A 23,204-nucleotide genomic window follows, 5' to 3' on the forward strand; every position below is an offset into this window, starting at 1 on the left:
AAGTCATTGGAAAAAGTCATTTCTGGTGATCTATATGAAAACAACAAACATGAAGTGATGGCTGTCAGGCTGTGGCAAAATAATGGTCAAACAAAACTGCTTTCGTTAACCACAAATTCAAAACCATTACTACTACCTGGCAGGTCTGGACTGGGATTCAAAATAGGCCATGGCATTTCAAGTACGCAGAGGCCCAAACAGCCCCCACCAGCTCTCTTAGTGATAGCGAGTGTCTGTAGCATCTTACAGCAGCCCCTCTGGCATTTGCCAGAATCCACAGATTGCCAGTCCTGGCCTGCTACCTTGCTCAGTGTCTTCTTCATGTCCGTGTCCATGCTGCATTTTGTCATAATTCGGCACATAGCAGCTTTGCAGTGAGGATGTTTAAGTCAACACCAGGGTTACTGCACTAAAACCATAAATTATGTGCAGAAAGTTAGAAAACCAGTGAGCTGAGGAAGTTATTGCAAATTTTAGTGACACTCGGAAACAAGGGCTGATGTTTCTATACTTCCCCTTTTTGCACTGTCCTGAACTGAGGCGGAAGATGGATTGGTGAATAACAAACTACATTACCTCCGTACCTCATGTAATAAAAAAGCCACAGACTTGGTTAACGTAGTCTTGGCATGTATTACATCAGATATCGTCATATGTGCATGCTATGTCCCAAATAACCAATTTTTATGTGAACAACTGTGAATTCAGAACAAAATCAGGTAACATTTTATGCACACACATAGAAAAAAACAAATCAATTGCATCCTCCACTATTTCAGTATTACACATTATGTGTAACCTTTATTAATGGTGACTGTTCATCAATCTTTGCCTCACTGGAGCTTACAGTCGAAAGTCCCTATTATATTCACATAACACACTAGGATCAATAGGGGCCAATTTACCTGCCTGTATATTTTTTGAAACATTTATCCACCCAGAAATATGACACTGCACCTTAATATTTTTCTATTTTTGAGTCTAATTGAAAATAATTTGATTATCTGAAAAGTGAACTAGCGCTGAGTGACATGGTTTGCATATACACAGGCATGTCACATAAACGGATGGCTAATAAATTATAAGACTAGATGAGTCGCAGACACTCAGTTCTTTTTTTTTTTTTTTTTTGCTGTGTTATACAGCTTTCTCTTCACTGTATAACCTGAAACACCATGAACAGACAATGATAAGTTCAAGGTTCCTACAAGGTTTACAAGTTGCATCCTCCCAGGTGTGATCTCTGACACGGTAATATTAGGTAACTGGACAACTATGGGGCTGGTACACAGTGTCTGTCCTAGTATCATCACAAATGGCAACTCATCCTCTCTCTCCATGTTAAGGAAGCAGCAGAGTAAACAGCGTATTGGTGTAGCAGAGAAACAGGAATACCTGGGATTGAGATTATGAGTGGGAGAGAAGGGACTAAGGATATCAGTATGACAAAGATCTGTGACTAAAAAGAGAGATGTGGAGATTTAAAGGTATTGAAAGAATAGAGATGGGTATAGAATGTATGGATGATGTATAGGGGAAGCTATGGAGACACAAAGGAAGCTGTAAGGTAATAAATGCAAAAGGAAAGAGGGAATGAAAAGTAATACGAATATAAGGATGAGAAAGGAAATCAATTAAATATGGATCAAGCTAACTAAAGTTGGGGCTATGTAAGCAAAGGCTTAAGGAACGTTAAAGAAAGGGTACAACCTACAGTATATGCAGCTAAAAACAACATCACAATCTCGTAACATGTCATCAGCTCTGTGAGAACTACCCAAGGGACAGGGAATGAATATATATCCCATCAAGCCACAGCAATCAATGCTCTCTACAAATCAATAACTTATCAGCCTTAGGGGAACACTGTATACAAGGACAAAACTGGCCCTCAAGATCAGTCTGATTCTGGTATATCTGCCTACAGCAAAACCAGCACGTTAAGCTTATTGTAAGGACAAGTTTGGGGGTGGGTACATTTTTATTTATTAGGTGACACATAATACAGACAAGCAAGTCACAAAACCCCCAGATCACACTAAAAAAGAAGCAATATAAACCACCCTTACATGGGGAAAAGCAAAAGCAGAAACCTCTTTTTGGCCAAGATTTATGACCACGCCCATTTTTGTGACCACTCCCCCTAATTACCATGTTCATTTTACAAAATTTGGCAGGTTATGAAAGTTTGAACATATTTCTTTGGTTTTTTTCAGTTATTACAGTTGTACCAATGAAGGTGAGTTGCCCTTTAAGCTGTGAGTCTAACTTTTCCCAAGGGGCCTGTTACCTTATATTGTTACAATTACTTATTTGCTTATCTCGAAATTGTTACAAAAGTATCTTATCTGCTGCTGTGGCTGTTCTGGGTTCTATGCCAAAAGCCAATTAAGTTAGAAACTTTGTTTCTTTTTCTGGCTGTTCAGTGCAAAGAAAAACTGGACTTTTCAATACAGGGACTGCGGGTTGAGCTGTCAAAAGAGGGACTGTCCCTCTAAAAATGGGACAGTTGGGAGGTATGCATAGTGATTCTTTGGTTGAATCAGCCTACAGATTGCTCACAGCATCTCCATGCATTGCAAACAATGTTACACAAACATGAAATTATTGTACCAAAAGTAATAAAGCTGCCTAGGGAGAAATGTCAGACAATAATACATTTTGCAAGGAAAGCAGTTCTTAACGTCTGTGTTTGTCTATGCAGCATATTTTTCCAAAAATAGCTTAAAGCTGGCCACAGACGCAAAGATCCGATTATATGAATCAACGTACGATCGGACTTTACCATCTCCCGACCTGCCACTAACCATTAAGATCAAAGTCTTACCATTTAGATTAAATAAAGTAGTTAAAGAGCAGATGAGCAGATGTTCTGTCCCTGACAGCAATCGTACAATAGTTATGTCCGACAAAGCTAGTGTACAGTCTCCCTCTGAAAATCGTACGATCGGCAATACATGCAGAGATTTTATTGGCAGCTGACAGAAATTTTTTTAACCTGTCGATCGACCAAACGACCGATCTCCGCTGGACGAAAAATGTCGGGACTCTCCACACACGGTCTGAAAATCGTACAAATCCTAGATTCGTACGATTGGATCTTTGCGCCTATGGCCAGCTTAAAGCACTTTTACAAAAAACAAGGGGTGTTAGAGGTATTTTAAATAAAATGTAATACAATTAAAGTAGGGCTCCTACTGCCTAAATATGTACATTTGTAGTACGGCTCTAAATGGTCAGAATTGGAATCATTTGTAGTACACGTATGGGACCTGTTATCCAGAATGCTCGGGACCTGGGGTTTTCCGGATAATAGATCTTTCCGTAATTCGAATCTTCATACCTTAAGTCTACTATAAAATCATTTAAATATTAAATAAACCCAATAGGAATTAATTATATTAATTATATAAATATATATGTCTGGATCAAATTAAAGGTATTTTTTCTGTTTTATTATTACAGAAAAAAGGAAAACATTTTTGAAAATTTGGATTATTTGGATAAAATGGGAGACGGCCTTTCTGTAATTTGGAGCTTTCTGGATAACGGGTTTCTGGATAACAGATCCCATTTGTGATTTTGTGCTTCTCTATGAATATGTGTATGCATATATGAGTCTCTGTATGTGCACTAGTGTCTGCAAGTCAGCGTGGGTGAATCTGCATGAGGCTATGTTTATCTGCTGAATAATGGTGCTGGGCATTTAAACAGTAATAGCTGACGTAAGGCATCTAGAAACTTGGCGTGAAATCCTTAGCTGTCTCAAAATAAGAGGCAGTTGAAAACGAAACTTCAGAGTTTTATAAATCAGACAAATAATCAATCCTTTTTGAGCCTCAAGCTGTACATTGATATACAGAAACATGTTAACAATCAGCATATTAGAATAAAGATCATCAGTAAGTATTTATCCAGCGTTATGATACTACTATACACACACAGAAGATATTCTGCCCCATCCCTGCTGAACAGTATCACAATTTCCAGTGCAAACTACACATTTACCCACTGCACTTATAATACTATTTGTGACAAAGTTTTCAGCTTGGCAGATTTCTCGCTCCTGAATGATCTCTGACCATAATATGTAGGCGGCCACGTCTGAAGTTTCAGCTGCTGTTGAACAGCCTTCAGCAACATATAGGATTCTGGAGTTTACCAACAGTCGGAGGGTTGCCTGTTATCCGCCTTGCATTTCGATGACTTTTAATACTTCCATTGCGGCACTAGCCTTTCAGCACTGCCAACTAACCACTACCCCCCACCGCCCACACAAATCTCTGTGGCCCTGAATTTGATTTAATACATAAAACCCAATATCAATATTTAGAAAAATCTGTCTCACAGCTCAACAAGCAACATGAAGTGCAGAGCATACCTTAATCAGCACAGTACAGTATATTCTAATCTTCCCAGATAAATACAAAAGAAAATGCATGGCATATCCTTACACCCTTGCACTATGAAAGTTCATTCAAAGAATATAAATATTGTGTAGTCATTCATCTGGACCATTTAGAGAGTATGCAAAAGCCTTAATGTCTGACAGATGCTTTCCGATTCAAGAACTACTAAAACTCTATATGTAGCTAAATTAGATATAATAATAAATGCTGATTAGACAATAGCGCTTTGCCAATTTTTGGTAACCAAAAATATTCAAGGATGTTCTCAAGAAAACATCCAGTATAGTGGTTGGTCAGTCTTGGTAGCATGATATGTCCAGCAGCAGCAGCAGCAGCAGCAGCAGCAGCAGCAGCAACAGCAACAGCAGTATCCCTCTGACCCTCTCAGGCTTACTCAAAAGAGTGGGGCCGACAGCAGTTGGTGGAATGGTGCTGGTAACTTGATTCAATGTGCCACATGCTAGGTCCATGCTTTAATACCTCTTATAAATAAATAGATATATCTTTTTCTGTGTGAGGGGATAGAGGGGAGGTAGAGGGATTGTCTGCCATTTCTGGGAAATGCTTTGTTCACAAATCACTGCAGATAGGTTTGTTAATGCAGATGCAGGTCCTCTTTCACTGATTGTGTTTCATTGAGATATCATACAGTAATGGCAAATTCTGATTTGAACAGAACAGTGACATAGCACTGTCAAGCTCCTACATTCTGGCAGGTAAATGCTTTAACTGTCAAGAACGTAGTAGCTACTACGTTCTTGAGCAGTGAGAAGTTTCTCTCTGCAACAGCAGCTTTATCAGGAGCGTTGAAAGGCAGGGTGGTATCTACCATATAGGCACTAGAGGGCCTGTGCCTAGGGTGGCAGTAACATAGTAAGTTAGGTTGGAAAATGACACACGTCTTTCTAACTCTATTTTAACCTGCCAAAATCCTAGTTGATCCAGAGGAAGGCAAAAAAAAAAACATTTGAAGCAGCTCCAATTTGCCTCAGAGGAAAAATTCCTTACTGACTCCAAAGTGGCAATTGGACTAGTCCATTGATCAACTTGTACAATAAGCTTTCTTCCAATAAATAAGAAGCCTTTGGCAGAGAGCCCAGAATACTCAGCCCCTGCACTAAGATAAGCAAGTCTCTTGGGGAAACTGTGACTTGCATCTTAACGGGCAATATCACCTTTATTAGAAAAACTGTTATAACACTTAAAACATGCCCCTAAAACTCCCAGAAATGTGTTCAAACGTTCCGCAACCTGCCAAATTTTGTAAAATGGACAAAGCGTGCAGGGGGTGTGGGGGTTTTTTTCCAAATGTTGGGAGGTATGGAACTGCCATGAAGAACTTGTGCATTGCTTTGTTGGACACAACAGAGGAAAAGAGGAATAGTAGTTGTAAAGTGGCCCACAAAAAAATGCTCACAGCCTTTCCATTTATCAGACATCAGAGTGTTATTTTTACTTTTAAACCTTATACTTGGTTTCCGCCTGGGATTACTCTTTTGACAACTTTCTTCCCTGCTGTGAGGGACTAAAATGGTTATTACCAACCCATTCCTTGTTAACTTATTTACAATTAGCAAGCTATTTCAGATCCAATCCATAATTTAAACTCTACTTACAATAAAGGATAACTGCATTAAACCAAACAGTAACAAAAATGTCACAATACTATGCTGTCCTAAATAATGCCACGGATAAACCTCTGGACTCACCTCTCACCAAATGGCAACTAGACATTGGATCTTCAATAGATCCAATAGATTAGAATTTAGCCTTCACAGTGATTTTTTTCAACTACTAAATTGGCCAGACTGCTGGAAATGAATATTAAACCGTACCGCTGGTACCTTGTTCCAACAAAATTTAACATAATCTACCCTCAAGTATCATCCAAACTAGGTTGGAGACAATGCAGACAGCAAGGCTCCCCTATTCATATTTTGTGGAACTGTCCTATAAAAGTTAACCTATCAGGCCCAAGTTTTTGACCTAATAACAAGCACCATCAGTTGCCCACTACCTTTAAAAGCATTAGCTGCTCTCTTTAATCTGGAACAAGACTCTTTGAAATTTTATCAGAAGCTTGTAGAAGCCCACATACTAGCAGTTGCTAGGCTCTTTTTAGCACAATAACATAACTAACTTTCTTAACCTAACTGAGAAAATAGAATGTTACCATGCCAGAAACAAAAACTTTTTCCTTAAGCAGCACAGCAAATACTCCACATGGAAGGTTACATATCAGTAAAGTCTATGGGTAACCCTAAAAAACAGCCCTCTGCCATACATTAAAGGGATTCTGTAATGATTTTTATAATGTAGTTTTCATTTATAAATTACACTGTTTACACTGCATATAATTCACTCTACAATATAATTTCCCATTAAATTACTAATTATTCAGATTTATAAATAAAATTATTTCAGTGATGGGTTCTGCTCTTTACAATAAAATATGAAAAAAATGGAGGCATATTAGTGAGTGCAGAAGGCTAAATCATATTTATAAAGCACCAGCAGAAAGGTGTATACATCAATACATCAAAAAAGAATTTATATAGTAGGTAAGAAACCCCAGAGATTACAATTTAAAATTGTGCAGTAAATTACAATACAGGGCTGCTCTCAGCATTCCACATCTTATTCACATAAGCGTTTCTAGGGGTAGCAGTCTCACAATAACATACTCCTATATTACATTGATAGGCAATCTTTGGGCCCCAGTTGCAAGCACCCCTCCATCACTGAGCCTTTTTTCACCATCTGCATAATTTATGTCACTAACTGGTAACAGGTGATTTAAATAGTTGCATCTACTTTAGTAGACTACAGAAACAAAAAGCAATAGTCAAAATGCCTTGCACAACATTGTTATTCTCCTTTTTGTAAAGTTCATTAATTACAGAACATGCAAGGCATTGGGGGTAATTGGACTCTTGGCTGAAACAGAGTGGACAACAGATACAGTTTTCAGTGGTATGAGTAGTGAGCACAAGTAGGGCAGTGGACGGTAAAAAAAAATTATTGACTTCAATTAAATTTTTTAATGTATATTGGAAACTTGCCTAGAATTACACATACGTACAAATAGGAGAGCTTATTTACAAATTTTGATGAAGGATGTAAAGTGCAAAAAATGGGCACCCTTCCTGCGAGCACGTGTTGGTCCTTGTACTCCAGAATGAATGAATACAGTAGTGCCTGCGTTCAACATTGCTGTATTCATGAAGGGCTGGCTGGGGGAAGCATGCTTACCCCTATCTGGTCTTTAATTTAGGGAATGTCATCAGATGTATTAGGCAAACTGCCCTTTTCTTTGCTCTTTCCTTTTAATTAATGAGTACTAAGGGGTGCAGTTGGAAATACAGATGGAGTATGCTCATATAATTTTTTTGCATATGATGCAAGCAACACTTTCTTGTTGATCCTGCCAACTTGTTGATCCTGTCAAACCTCTAATTGCATGAAAAGCTGGACAAAAGTGTGGCTCTTCTTGGATAAAATCCCATAACGTGTAACAATGGGTAACATCTAATAAACCAGTCCTACGAATTGACTATGTGCTATCCAAATATCCATGGCAGGGCCCACACAAGTAGCAATTTGCTGTCTATGTACTCTAAAATGTACAATCAATTCTGAAAGCATTTACAAATAATTACAATCATATACAAATGACAAGTAGGGCCTTCAATATCAATATAAGTAGGCTATAAGTCTATAATAGGATTCAATGAACCAACATGCAATAGGTTGTACAATTAATTTTTTGGGTTTACCCATAAGGTGAAATCTGACTCTAACGTATGACTAAAATAACAAGATAGCCTGCTTGCTTTGATTTATAGTTTTAAACTAATGTAGCACCACAATCAGGACCCTCGTTTTCAACCAAAACTTGAGAAAAGCTTCTATGTTAAGATAAACACTGCTATATAACATTTTAACACAAGAGGGAGCTTTAAATCCATTTTAATAAATCCAGAAATCTGAATTTTTCAAATCCATTTTAAAAGACAGATAAAAATCTAGAAATCTGGATTTTTCAATATAGTTCAACTGAACAAGAGTTCACTTCTGCCTTCCCAGAGGATAATGTCCGCTTGACCTAAAGATGGAGCAGACCTAACTGTATCCAAACACCACAGAATGCTTCTTTGCTACTATGACATGTTTCAAGATGGAGCTGGCTGCATAGGAATCAGTTTTACAATGTGTCAGTATGATCCATCTGTCTATTGAGCCCCACAGAGGCTATGTCAATGTCTCAAACAAAATAGAAATGGTTTAATGATTTAGCATTTTTATCTATTACTTTTGGAGACTTTTTTTTACTACATTTTAAAATAGTTATGCCACTATGCCATGAATAATAATTTTTATGTTCTTTTAGCAAAATTTCCACAAAGAGAAAAGAAAAAAATATATATAGCTTCATAATCACCATCTAGTTTCCCCTTGGAGAAGCTGCATTTCACAACTGGTGATTTCTGCTTTTTTGGTTTTATTAATTGTATTGCCTTTCCAGGAATTAAAGTGATTGTTCACCTTTGGATTCATTTTTATAAGATATAGAGTGTGGTATTCTGAATCCATTTGCAAATGCTTTTCATTTTTTAAATTTCAGCTTTTTTTAATCTTTTTATTCAGCATCTCTCCAGTTTGTAATGTCAGCAATTTACATACAGTAACTGTTTGCTTTTACATAGTTAGTTACATAGTTAAATTGGGTTGAAAAAAGACAAAGTCCATCAAGTTCAACCCCTCCAAATGAAAACCCAGCATCCATACACACACCCCTCCCTACTTTTAATTAAAATTCTATATACCCATACCTATATTAACTATAGAGTTTAGTATCACAATAGCCTTTAATATTATGTCTGTCCAAAAAATCATCCAAGCCATTCTTAAAGGCATTAACTGAATCAGCCATCACAACATCACCCGGCAGTGCATTCCACAACCTCACTGTCCTGACTGTGAAGAACCCTCTACGTTGCTTCAAATGAAAGTACTTTTCTTCTAGTCTAAAGGGGTGGCCTCTGGTACGGTGATCCACTTTATGGGTAAAAAGGTCCCCTGCCATTTGTCTATAATGTCCTCTAATGTACTTGTAAAGTGTAATCATGTCCCCTCGCAAGCGCCTTTTTTCCAGAGAAAACAACCCCAACCTTGACAGTCTACCCTCATAATTTAAGTCTTCCGTCCCTCTAACCAATTTAGTTGCACGTCTCTGCACTCTCTCCAGCTCATTTATATCCCTCTTAAGGACTGGAGTCCAAAACTGAACTGCATACTCCAGATGAGGCCTTACCAGGGACCTATAAAGAGGCATAATTATGTTTTCATCCCTTGAGTTAATGCCCTTTTTTATGCAAGACAGAACTTTATTTGCTTTAGTAGTCACAGAATGACACTGCCCAGAATTAGACAACGTGTTATCTACAAAGACCCCTAGATCCTTTTCATTTAAGGAAACTCCCAACACATTGCCATTTAGTGTATAACTTGCATTTATATTATTTTTGCCAAAGTGCATAACCTTGCATTTATCAACATTGAACCTCATTTTCCAGTTTGCTGCCCAGTTTTCCAGTTTAGACAGATCACTTTGCAAAGTGGCAGCATCCTGCATGGAACCTATAGTTCTGCACAATTTAGTATCATCTGCAAAAATAGAAACAGTACTTTCAATGCCCACCTCCAGGTCATTAATAAACAAGTTGAAAAGCAAGGGACCTAGTACAGAGCCCTGCGGTACTCCACTAACAACACTGGTCCAATTAGAAAATGTTCCATTTACCACCACTCTTTGTAGTCTATCTTTTAGCCAGTTCTCTATCCAGGTACAAATACTATGTTCCAGGCCAACATTCCTTAATTTAACCAGTAACCTTTTGTGTGGCACTGTATCAAATGCTTTAGCAAAGTCTAAGTAAATCACATCCACTGCCATCCCAGAATCGAGGTCTCTACTTACATTCTCGTAAAAAGAAATTAAGTTAGTCTGGCAAGATCTATTACGCATAAAACCATGCTGGCACAAACTCATAGTATTATGATTTGCTATGAAGTCCACTATCTTATCCTTTATTAACCCTTCGAAAAGCTTTCCTAATACTGACGTCAGACTAACTGGCCTATAGTTTTGAGGCTGAGAAGGGGATCTTTTTTTGAATAGAGGCACCACATTAGCAATTCGCCAGTCTCTCGGCACTATGCCAGATCTCAATGAATCCTGAAAAATTAAGTAAAGAGGTTTGGCAATCACAGAACTAAGCTTGCTAATTACCCTGGGATGAATACCATCTGGCCCTGGACCTTTGTTAATCTTAACATGTTCAAGTCTCTTTTGAATTTCTTCATGTGTGAACCATGCATCATTAGTTGTATTACTAGAATTGGGAGTGTTAAGAAGGAAACCTTCACTTACTGGTTCTTCATTTGTGTAGACAGATGAAAAATACGAGTTCAGAATCTGCGCTTTTATTTTGTTTTCATCAACCAGCTGACCCCCCTCTGATAGTAAGGGTCCCACCCCTTCCTGCTTCATTTTTTTACTATTGACATATTTAAAAAATAATTTTGGATTTTTTTTACTGCTTGCTGCAATATCCTTTTCTATAGCAATTTTAGCTTGCCTTATAGCTTATTTGCATGATTTATTGGCCTCCTTGTACCTTATAAATGTTTCGGCTGTACCAGCTAACTTGAAAGCCTTAAAAGCACGTCTTTTCTTACCCACCTCAACACCAACGCTTCTATTGAACCAAAAAGGTTTTGCTTTGCAACGACGTTCCTTGCTTACAAGTGGAATATACTGACAAGTATATTTATTAAGCAGCATTTTAAAGACTTCCCATTTTTGTTCTGTGTTTAACCCTGTGAAAAGCATTTCCCACTTAATATGTTGCAGAGATGCCCTTATACTGTCAAAGTTTGCACGTCTGAAATTTAGTGTTTTAGTTACTCCCTTATAGAATTGCTTCTGCAACAGAATCTCAAAGGAGACCATGTTATGATCACTATTCCCTAAATGCTCACCCACACAAATGTTAGAGATGAGTTCAGTATTGTTATTTGAATCTGATCTGAATGCTAAGGATCAATTGCAAACTCAATGAACAGTTATGTCCCACTCAGAGTTAGAGCGCTGAAAAGAAGTTGGATTCTGGCTATTATATGAGACATCCAGTCACTCCAGCCTTCATGGATTATATTTTTGGCTAACTAGCTATATTATAAACATTTTTTATTTTGCACAGCCTATCTATTTACCCAGTTATTATTTTTACACTGTTCCTTTAAAGAGCCAGATTATGATAAATCTTGAAAATTAAATTCTATATTTTAAAAAACCTCAAATCAACTTTGGATAATTCCCTAGTCAAATTTGTCACTTTTGACCATAAAAATAATTCTAAAATTTGAATTTGCATTTCCAATTTGACCCTTAATAAATCTGCCCCTTAATATGCTCTATGGACTTGCAGTTCTGCAAGTTCCGTAGGTTTTCTCTACTAGGACTAGATTTTAATTTTCAAGCGTGAATTTATAGATATTCTGCCAAATGTAAAACTCTCCTGTCATTCACAGAAATTAGTCATGTGATTCTAAGCTTGAATTTTTAACACTGCCCAGCTCCAGGGTGGGCAACTGGTACCTGCTGAAATACAATTTCCATCTCTCTACTGAAGACCTGTGTACCTAAAGCCTGCAAATGCCTCCATATAAATCACAAGATACCCATCTTTAAATCCATCTTTTATGTAAATTATGAACTACCATACCTTGTGTTTACCCTAATGAAATCTTTATTCTGTCTGTCAAAACACCAATTCAGCTACTCACCTTTTCTGCTGCTCTGTCCTGGTCCTCATGTGCTAGCCCAGCAGCTCCACTTGTGTCACTGGAAGCCAATAAAGCAGCATCAGTGGTGGATGAAGATCGTGGGCGGCCCTGGTGATGGTAAAGTACAGCAGCCAGACCACCATCTAGTGGTGGAGGTCGTCTTGGAAGATGGGGGCTACCTCCTCGCAATGGTGGATGATGTTGATGGTGAGCAGTGTCTCCTGGGCCACTTTTGCTCCGTCGACCACCTCCATGCTGTCCAGACCCTCGTTTGACAGAAGGACGGGAACGGATTTGCTGCAGGACGCGGTTGAAGGCAGTAGGTCTAGCAGGGAGATCATGAAGTGACACTGCATATGATACGCGTTGCATCTCTGGAGAACTTTCCCTTTCATCAGCAGAATCGTGGTCAGATGTGGAAAGTGGAGCAGCAGTTTGAATCTGAGGTGTTGAAGGACCTGGAGTTAAACATAAGACTGTGGATTCGGATGCAGCCTGGTGATCACGCTCTCTGGATCTCTTTCGGCTGTGAAAAAGATGCTTCAATCCATGCCCAAACATAGAGCCTTCAGAAAGCTGCTGGATCTTCTGTATTATGAGAAACAGTAACAGGTTAACACAGTGCCAACATGCTCTAAATATTCAAATTTTTCCATTGATATTTAAGCAGAAAAAAATACCATAAGATATTACCCTATTGTACCTTTCTCTCTCTCCATTAACCTGCATACAATAAGTGCTGAAAAGAAGATCACTACATTCTTTTGCATCAATATAAACATCACTACACTAAACATCTACAAAAGTGCATACTATATAAAACCATACAACCCCAGAAAACATAGCACTTTGATTCTTCTGTAGTGAAAGTGGGCAGCAGAAGTCCAACTTCCTAATTTAATTTACATATCCATTATACCATGGGGGTTATACACAGCACAGCTACCTAATGACAGCAGAAGTGCCAGCAACCCTTTCAAATGCCACAGGAGACACTTTGTTTAACTGTGCATTTGTTTAAATGCTAAACATTTTCATTATAAAAAAAGAGCGAAAGAAATAAAAAACAACCAGAGCAACCCTTTTAGCCCAAAAATCTGGGTCTGTCTGCCCTGAAATCCTGTTACCCAAGAATTCTGAGTGTTTACCACTGCTGTAAGGCAAAAAAGAAGATGTCACATCACTTCCATAAAACATTTACAACCCTTCTCATCAGCTATCAAGTTTCCCGACGAGTTTCTAGTCTGAGAGAAAGAGAGAAGGAGAGTGTGGCACAGATAAACAAAGCATGCGTCTGGCCAAAAGTGCTAGCCAAACAACAGACTGGAGGGTGGGCAGAATCACAGAAAAATAAAGAATTATAGAAAGAGAAAGTTCCAAGAATCGCTTACAGTTGACTTTGAAGACTTTTTAAATAAAAAGTAAAAATGCATTAGCATTGCATAAAAATGTCAAAAACATTAGAATTTTTTTAAATAACTGATTTTTCATCATCAATCTGCATTAAAAATATTTTGCTTGCGTAGCTATGCCCAAGCTTTTGTACCCGTTATGGCACTCTCCAGCCTGGATACCTATGAAATGTTTTGACAGCATCAATACTATACTGCGGCAGTTTATCTAGGGTAAATCCCGGGCACGAGTCAGCCTACAAACAGGGGGAGGGGGGCTTGCACTACCGAATATGCTGCACTACTTTCTAGCAGCCCAAATGGCGCACCTTACTGTCCTGCTCCATAAGGACAGGCACCCCCCCTCTACGAACTATGGGCGACAATGTCAAACTCTGCTCATTTCCCTTGGAATTTGGTGCAGGTGCGTGGCCAGTGCACATCTAACCCTCTCCAGCATGTCCAGGCCCAAGCACTGAGCAGGGTACATACAACACTGAACTATGTGCATTATCCTCCACAAAAACCCCTTTGAGCAAAAAAAAAATATATTTTGCTTGCATAGATTTCTTAGAAAAACACAACAAAACTACAGGTGATGCTGAAATCCCTGGTTTATGCGGTGTACATCTAACCTACTTTAGAGTACAGGTATGGGATCCATTATCCGGAAACCTGTTATCCAGGTTTAATTAATGTTTAAATATTTTTTTAGTAAACTTAAGGTATGGAGATCTGGATGATGGAAAAAACCCTTATCCAGAAAGCCTCTGGTCTCAACATCCTGAATAACAGGTCCCATACCTGTATTTTTGTAGCTCCAGTTGGACACAGATCCTATAGTTCTGGGGGCTTTGTGTCACATTGCTCAGGAAATACACAAGTGGGCCAACAGTCACTGTGCCACTATATCAATTAGTGGTTGCTGAATCTCAGACTGTATCCATGGGTCAACTTTAAAATGACTAGGTGATAATTTTGGTGCTAGACCTGTTCTTGAAAAACAGCCTGTTTAACACTGATGCAATGGCGGATGAAAAAGAGCTTTGCACCATAAAACTGGCAATTACAGAAGTGAACTGCATAGTTTTATGTCATGGACAAACACAGATACAGTATTTAATGCTTGCTTCTGGGTTATTGCCAAACCGTAACAACACCTAAATATGAACCCCTGTGCTATAAATGTCGAACTTCAGCCCTAACAGGAGATGAAACTATTTGTTCTACACAACTCCTTAGGCCAATATTTTGTCCATTTGTCCAAGTTCACTTCAGCTAAACTGAAATGTTTATGTGGCTTTCTATAAAATGCCTTTAAAAAATCTATGTAGACCAAATCTACTGAAACAAAAGTGTCAAGCTTTCTACTTCTCTTTCTTTCTCATTTTCTACTTTCTACTACCTCATGAAAAGTAAGTATGTTTACTGATTATTTTATTGGATATAACTTTGCAAATAATAATCCTACATGTGAAATTGTAAAAACCTTAAAGGGGTTGTTCACCTTTGAGTTAACTTTTAGTATGATGTAGAGAGGGATATTCTGAGACAAATTAAATTTTTTATTATTTGAGATTTTTGAGTTATTTTGCTTTTTATTCAGCAGCTCTCCAGTTTGCAATTTCAGTCATCTGGTTGATAGGGTACAAATTACCCTAGCAACCATGCATTGATTTGAATAAGCAGCTGGAATATGAATAGGAGAGGGACTGAATAGAAAGATGAATAATAAAAAGCAATAACAATACTTTTAGCCTTACAGAGCATAGAAAGACTTGTGGGCTGAGCCTGTATTGCCATTTCAACTATTGAAATTAGATTAATTCCTCTAGCAAATATACCAGAAAACTAGTCTGCCTTGCATCACAAAGCTACAAGCAGCACTGTTTTTCAAGAAAGTTGCTTCGGGCTTAATATAGTGAACCATTTCACCTCATTATTTCCCAGTATTTGCCAGGACTAGCAATTAACTTCTTCATTAAGTTACAGAACGCCACGTAAAATCTTGCATATGTCTAAAGCTGTGTAATGACTTTATGCAAATGTAAGATAAAAACAAGCTTAATTTCTCACCCATTAAAAAATGCATTCATTTGCACTGCAGCTTCATATAGACAGCAATCATGGTGCAACAACATGCAAGTAATATATCCATAATGATTCACATAAATACATTTTGGCTGAAAAATTGCCTCACCAAGAACATAGATGGCCCAGGGGCTACAAGTCCCAAGCCCCACTCTTAATACTGCTTTCCATAACAGGAATCACATCATACCAAATAAAATATAATTTTGATGGAATATTTTGATTTCATTAAAACCACAGATCTATCTTGAGATGATTTGCAAATACACAATGTATCAAATCTAAAACCCATTACAATCCGAATAATACACACACGTTATCCTCCTTAAGAACGCCACGTAAAATCTTGCATATGTCTAAAGCTGTGTAATGACTTTATGCAAATGTAAGATAAAAACAAGCTTAATTTCTCACCCATTAAAAAATGCATTCATTTGCACTGCAGCTTCATATAGACAGCAATCATGGTGCAACAACATGCAAGTAATATATCCATAATGATTCACATAAATACATTTTGGCTGAAAAATTGCCTCACCAAGAACATAGATGGCCCAGGGGCTACAAGTCCCAAGCCCCACTCTTAATACTGCTTTCCATAACAGGAATCACATCATACCAAATAAAATATAATTTTGATGGAATATTTTGATTTCATTAAAACCACAGATCTATCTTGAGATGATTTGCAAATACACAATGTATCAAATCTAAAACCCATTACAATCCGAATAATACACACACGTTATCCTCCTTAAAACATCAAAACATCATCATTATACATTACAGTATATTAATTCCATACATATCAGAAGTCATTTTAAAACACTGTTGCTCATTAATCTACAATGTATATCAAATATGTAGTATAATGACGCAGTTTATGATACAATTGCTTTTATACATTTTTACCACTATAACAACAAACTTAAAGGGGACCCGTCACCAAACAAAAATTATTCCAAATCCTATTTTATCACATTAGTGAAGCAAAATTAACTTTAATTACACTATATAAATTATTTGAATCTTGTTTCCTTCATTCTGGGAATTCATAATTATAGCAAGCAGGCAGGAGCCATTTTGTGGACACTTTTATTAAGACAAGCCTTGCATCATCTCAAAATCTTGTTTGTGCACCAGAATGGAGGACCTGCTGTCCATTCCTATGCCCTGGCTACACAATTAAATGGTAAAGAGAGAGGGGGAATATGGGGAGTGCATTGACATCTAGTTATTGCTGAATGAAAAGAGAGGCATAGAGGAGGGGCAGGCAATATTTGATTGATAGCTGAGATTTTTAAATCAGCTATGAACACTTTAATAAAAAAAAGAATTTGGATTTAATGTTTAATTTGAAAAGGACTTTTATTATACAGCTTATGATGTCTGGGTGACAGGTCCCCTTTAATGATGTCTATATAAAACATCTTAAAGGAAAACTATACCCCCAAAATAAATACTTAAGCAACAGATAGTTTATATCAAATTAAGTGGCATATTAAAGAATCTTACCAAACTGGTATATATATATATATATATATATATATATATATATATATATATATATATATATATATATATATATATATATTTAAGTAAATATTGCCCTTTTACATCTCTTGCCACCATTTCGTGAAGGTCTGTCTGTGTGCTGCCCCATAGATCACCTGACCAGAAATAGTACAACTCTATAACAGGAAGACATGTGAAAGCATAAGTCATAACTCTGTTAATTGGTTTATGTAACCTAACATCTATGGTTTGTTTGTGTGCACCGTGAATCCTAGGATCCCAAGGGACGCCCTTATTTTTTTTTAAATGGCAATTTTCTATTTATGATTACCCAATCGCACATACTACTAAAAAAGTATATTATATGAAAATGGTTTAATTACAAGAAGCAGGGTTTTACATATGAGCTATTTTATGCAATATATTTTTATAGAGACCTACATTGTTTGGGGGGTATAGCTTTCCTTTAAATCAGAATGAGCCCTAGTGGTTGATGGGTGCATAACATAAAGATCCACTTTACCTCAGTATGCAGCTGCTTGTCTGTGACCATACAGTAAAGGATATGAAAGCTTGTACCACAGAACACATAATGCGCCTTCTGGCTGCACATTTATACATACCCACTGCATGTAACCATGTATTGATCCTCTTTTGATCCTCTCACTCTAAAACATACTAGGGCACAATAATGACTGTAAATTCTGTGATGGTGCCCTCCTTGTTACATAACAACAAGTATCCTTAAATACGTTATTATTATATTAAAATGGTACTCATATTAGAGGGGTAGTTCACCTTTAGATTAACTTTTAGTATGATGCAAATGGTGATATTCTGAGACAATTTGCAACTGGTCTTCATTTTTTATGAGTTTTCACTTATTGAACTTGCTCATCAGCTTTCCAGTTTGGTATATCATCAGCTAAAAACTTGGTTGTTTCCGGATGGCACCAGGAAAGGCTGTATTACTTGTGCTGTCCATTCAACAACTATCAGTATATAAGCTATCACCTTCCCAACTGGCCAATGCAGTATACCTCTTTATGACAAGAGCTACAACTGGTTGAGCTTATTAATATGTAAGACGCTAGCAATCTATTAAATGCTTACCTCTGTGGTGGTTGTGAGCAAATTGCCACTTTGGAGGCTCAAGTTAGAGCAACAAATTGCAACACTGCGGTCGATTGACAATCTTGAAAAGAGTCTTTTGCTCACTGAGCAGGACCTAGCAGGGTCATATAGTTTGGGGGGAACAGAACAGCAGCAGGATGTTGAGGCAGCTAGCTGGGTGACAGTTAGAAAATCTAAGGTGGGCAAAAGGAAAATGGAGGCTGATCCGGAGATTATACATTGCAACAAATTTGCCAGATTGTGTGAAGATGATGGGAGTATGAACTCTGGATTGGCAATTCTAGATGGGGCTGATCTCTCTAACAGACCAGTTTCTCTAGTAGTGGTGGGGAGGAGAGTAGAGTCAGGCCTAAGCAGATTGTGGTTGTAGGGGACTCAATTTTTAGGAAAGTGGATAGGGTAATTTGTCGTCCGGATTACTACAACCGAACAGTTTGCTGTCTACCTGGTGCCAGGGTTTGGCATATGGTTGATCGGATAGACAAATTATTGGGTGGGGCTGGGCATGACCCAGCTGTCTTAGTGCATATCGGTACTAATGACAAAATAAATGGTAGATGGAAGACCTTAAAGAGTGATTTCAGGGATCTAGGCTCTAAGATCAAGGAAAGGTCTTCCAATGTCATCTTTTCTGAAATTTTGCCCGTGCCACGTGAAAGTTTAGGAAAACAGCGGGAGTTTAGGGAGCTAAATGCGTGGCTCAAGTCTTGGTGTAGGAAGGAAGGGTTTGGGTTCCTAGAGCACTGGGCTGATTTTTCGTTGGGGTACAACCTATACAGTCGTGACAGTTTGCACCTCAATGGAAGGGGGTCCGCGGTGCTAGGGGAAAGAATGGCTAAGAGGTTGGAGGAGTGTTTAAACTAGGCAAGAGGGGGGTGAGATAAAGAATTATGGGGAAGCTAGGGTAGACAGTGGGGTTAGTAAGGGGTCATGGGGGAGGAGTGAGTGGGGCATACAGTTTACCAGCAAAGGAGGTCCCTCTGTTACAAGGAAAACAGAATAATACTAATTTAACATATAATTCTCCACCACGTAATGTAAATTTCAAAAGTAAAAGTAGTAACCTCCGCTGTATGCTGGCAAATGCACGGAGTTTGTCAGGTAAAATGGGAGACCTATAATTAATTGCATGCTCTAAAAATTATGATATAATTGGTATCACTGAGACCTGGTGGGATGAAACATGTGACTGGATTGTGAATTTAAATGGTTACCCCCTTTTTAGGAGGGACAGAGGGATTAAAAAGGGTGGAGGAGTGTGTTTGTATGTAAAGCCTGAATTACAGCCATGCGCTAAAGAAATAACAATAGCTGGCACTGGTGAGGGTGTAGAATCACTCTGGGTAGGGATTTTGACTGGGCAAAAGGTAACAAAAATAATTATCATTGGTGTATGCTAGAAACCACCTCGTATAAGTGTCGAGTATGAAGCCCAGCTACTCTTGCAGATACAAGCGGCTTCACAGCTGGGTCAAGTTGTTGCTATGGGTGACTTCAATTATCCAGACATTGACTGGGGTTATGGGGTTGCTAAAACAGGAAAAGCTAGTAGGTTTGTAAATATGCTGAATGACAACTTTTTATTCAAGCTCGTTCAAGAACCAACTAGTAATAACTCTCTTTTGGACCTTGTAATAACTAACAATACTGAACTCATCTCTAACATTTGTGTGGGTGAGCATTTAGGGAATAGTGATCATAACATGGTCTCCTTTGAGATTCTGTTGCAGAAGCAATTCTATAAGGGAGTAACTAAAACACTAAATTTCAGACGTGCAAACTTTGACAGTATAAGGGCATCTCTGCAACATATTAAGTGGGAACTGCTTTTCACAGGGTTAAACACAGAACAAAAATGGGAAGTCTTTAAAATGCTGCTTAATAAATATACTTGTCAGTATATTCCACTTGTAAGCAAGGAACGTCGTTGTAAAGCAAAACCTTTTTGGTTTAATAGAAGCATTGGTGTTGAGGTGGGTAAGAAAAGACGTGCTTTTAAGGCTTTCAAGTTAGCGGTACAGCCGAAAGGTACAAGGAGGCCAATAAATCATGCAAAGAAGCTATAAGGCAAGCTAAAATTGATATAAAAAAGGATATTGTAGCAAGCAGTAAAATAAATCCAAAATGATTTTTTAAATATGTTAATAGTAAAAAAATGAAGCAGGAAGGGGTGGGACCCTTACTATCAGAGGGGGGTCAGCTGGTTGATGAAAACAAAATAAAAGCGCAGATTCTGAACTCATATTTTTCATCTGTCTACACAAATGAGGAGCCAGTAAGTGAAGGTTTCCTTCTTAATAGTACCAATTCTAGTAATACAACTAATGATGCATGGTTCACACATGAAGAAATTCAAAAGAGACTAGAACATGTTAAGATTAACAAAGGTCCGGGGCCAGATGGTATTCATTCCATAATACTATGAGTTTGTGCCAGCATGGTTTTATGCGTAATAGATCTTGCCAGACTAACTTAATTTCTTTTTATGAGAAGGTAAGTAGAGACCTCGATTCTGGGATGGCAGTGGATGTGATTTACTTAGACTTTGCTAAAGCATTTGATACAGTGCCACACAAAAGGTTACTGGTTAAATTAAGGAATGTTGGCCTGGAACATAGTATTTGTACCTGGATAGAGAACTGGCTAAACGATAGACTACAAAGAGTGGTGGTAAATGGAACATTTTCTAATTGGACCAGTGTTGTTAGTGGCGTACCGCAGGGCTCTGTACTAGGTCCCTTGCTTTTCAACTTGTTTATTAATGACCTGGAGGTGGACATTGAAAGTACTGTTTCTATTTTTGCAGATGATACTAAATTGTGCAGAAATATAGGTTCCATGCAGGATGCTGCCACTTTGCAGAGTGATTTGTCTAAATTGGAAAACTGGACAGCAAAGTGGAAAATGAGGTTCAATGTTGATAAATGCAAGGTTATGCACTTTGGCAAAAATAATATAAATGCAAGTTATACACTAAATGGCAGTGTGTTGGGAGTTTCCTTAAATGAGAAGGATCTAGGGGTATTTGTAGATAATATGTTGTCTAATTCTGGGCAGTGTCATTCTGTGGCTACTAAAGCAAATAAAGTTCTGTCTTGCATAAAAAAGGGCATTAACTCAAGGGATGAAAACATAATTATGCCTCTTTATAGGTCTCTGGTAAGGCCTCATCTGGAGTATGCAGTGCAGTTTTGGACTCCAGTCCTTAAGAGGGATATAAATGAGCTGGAGAGAGTGCAGAGACATGCAACTAAATTGATTAGAGAGATGGAAGACTTAAATTATGAGGGTAGACTGTCAAGGTTGGGGTTGTTTTCTCTGGAAAAAAGGCGCTTGCGAGGGGACATGATTACACTTTACAAGTACATTAGAGGACATTATAGACAAATAGCAGGGGACCTTTTTACCCATAAAGTGGATCACTGTACCAGAGGCCACCCCTTTACACTAGAAGAAAAGAACTTTCATTTGAAGCAACGTAGGGGGTTCTTCACAGTCAGGACAGTGAGGTTGTGATGGCTGATTCAGTTAATGCCTTTAAGAATGGCTTGGATGATTTTTTGGACAGACATAATATCAAAGGCTATTGTGATACTAAGCTCTATAGTTAGTATAGGTATGGGTATATAGAATTGAATTAAAAGTAGGGAGGGGTCTGTGTATGGATGCTGGGTTTTTTCATTTGGAGGGGTTGAACTTGATGGATTTTGTCTTTTTTCAACTCAATTTAACTATGTAACTATGTAACTATATACCCAACAAAAACTTTTTCAGTACATAAAATGAAGACATGCCTTACTTTCCAACTTCACATGCCTTTGTGTTACATATAGGGGGACCAAAGCATGCAACAGCAAATGGTTTAATGGTTTACATATTCCCTTTACTATACTATACCAGAAATGGAACAAAGACATAACTAACCCCCAAAATAATTTTTCCATCTAAGAGCAGGCATAATCCATTAATTCCTTTAAATCACAGAAAACCTTGGTGGTCCAGAAAACCTGCAAATGCAAAATTAGGTTATGCAGGTGACACCATTCCCTTTCCTACACATATGATAGGAGGGGATACAAAACATGAGCAAATGGCCTTGGAAGCACCTTCTATATGGGAAACAGTGGTCTTCTGCTTGATCTCTTCATTCTCAATCTGTTGATGAGCGTGACTATAAGTCATTTGGAGTTTAGTTTTGGGAAGCTATTGAATACACTGTCAAAAAAATTGTTGTTAGGCACCTACATTTCTGAACACAACCCACTTCAAAGATTTCACACTATTAAAACAGCCAGAAAAACTTTAGCCTCTATCTCTCATCTCTATGGAAACAGCTACAAAGCCAGATAAGTTCAGCATACTCCACTGCACAGTGCTCACAGAGTGCTGCTAGTTACAGAGATGCATGATAGAAAGGCGTGGGAAATGGTGTATTATATAATTTGTGTATACTAAGGGGGTTGGGAGTTGTGTGTCTGAGCATCTGTGCATTAATTAAATAGCTTTGTAATATCTGTTTAGTTAAAGGGAATCTTAGTATTTATAGGTGTTTTCTGAAGCATGATAAGTACCCATACACAAAAACAAAAGGGTAAAATATATGGGATAATTAAAATGGAAGGTTAGTACTGTACATTCATAGCAGAAAAGGGAGTAACTACAGAGCAAGCAGACCCTGACACTATTAAAAATCCCAGGAGGTGCAGGCGCTTTGTAAGGCACTGACTGATGCTAAGAAACATTGAACATGCCTAGTGCATGTTTTGTTCTTTTTCAAAGTTCGATGCTGAGTAATACTCCATTACTATGGAAC

At 38.0% G+C, this 23,204-nt stretch overlaps 1 protein-coding gene across 4 annotated transcripts in view; it reads right to left on the bottom strand.

Moving 5' to 3' along the window:
* tmcc2.L (transmembrane and coiled-coil domain family 2 L homeolog) overlaps positions 1-23,204 on the bottom strand; it is a 40,824-nt gene that overhangs the window by 11,365 nt on the left and 6,255 nt on the right. For all 4 annotated transcript variants that reach the window (XM_041581986.1, XM_041581987.1, XM_018246512.2 and 1 more), the window contains one exon: positions 12,261-12,848. In XM_041581986.1, coding sequence (XP_041437920.1) covers positions 12,261-12,848 — 588 coding nt within the window. The remainder of the gene's footprint in view (positions 1-12,260; positions 12,849-23,204) is intronic.

The sequence above is a fragment of the Xenopus laevis genome, chromosome 2L (assembly GCF_017654675.1).
Source record: "Xenopus laevis strain J_2021 chromosome 2L, Xenopus_laevis_v10.1, whole genome shotgun sequence".
Classification (NCBI taxonomy): Eukaryota; Metazoa; Chordata; class Amphibia; order Anura; family Pipidae; genus Xenopus; species Xenopus laevis.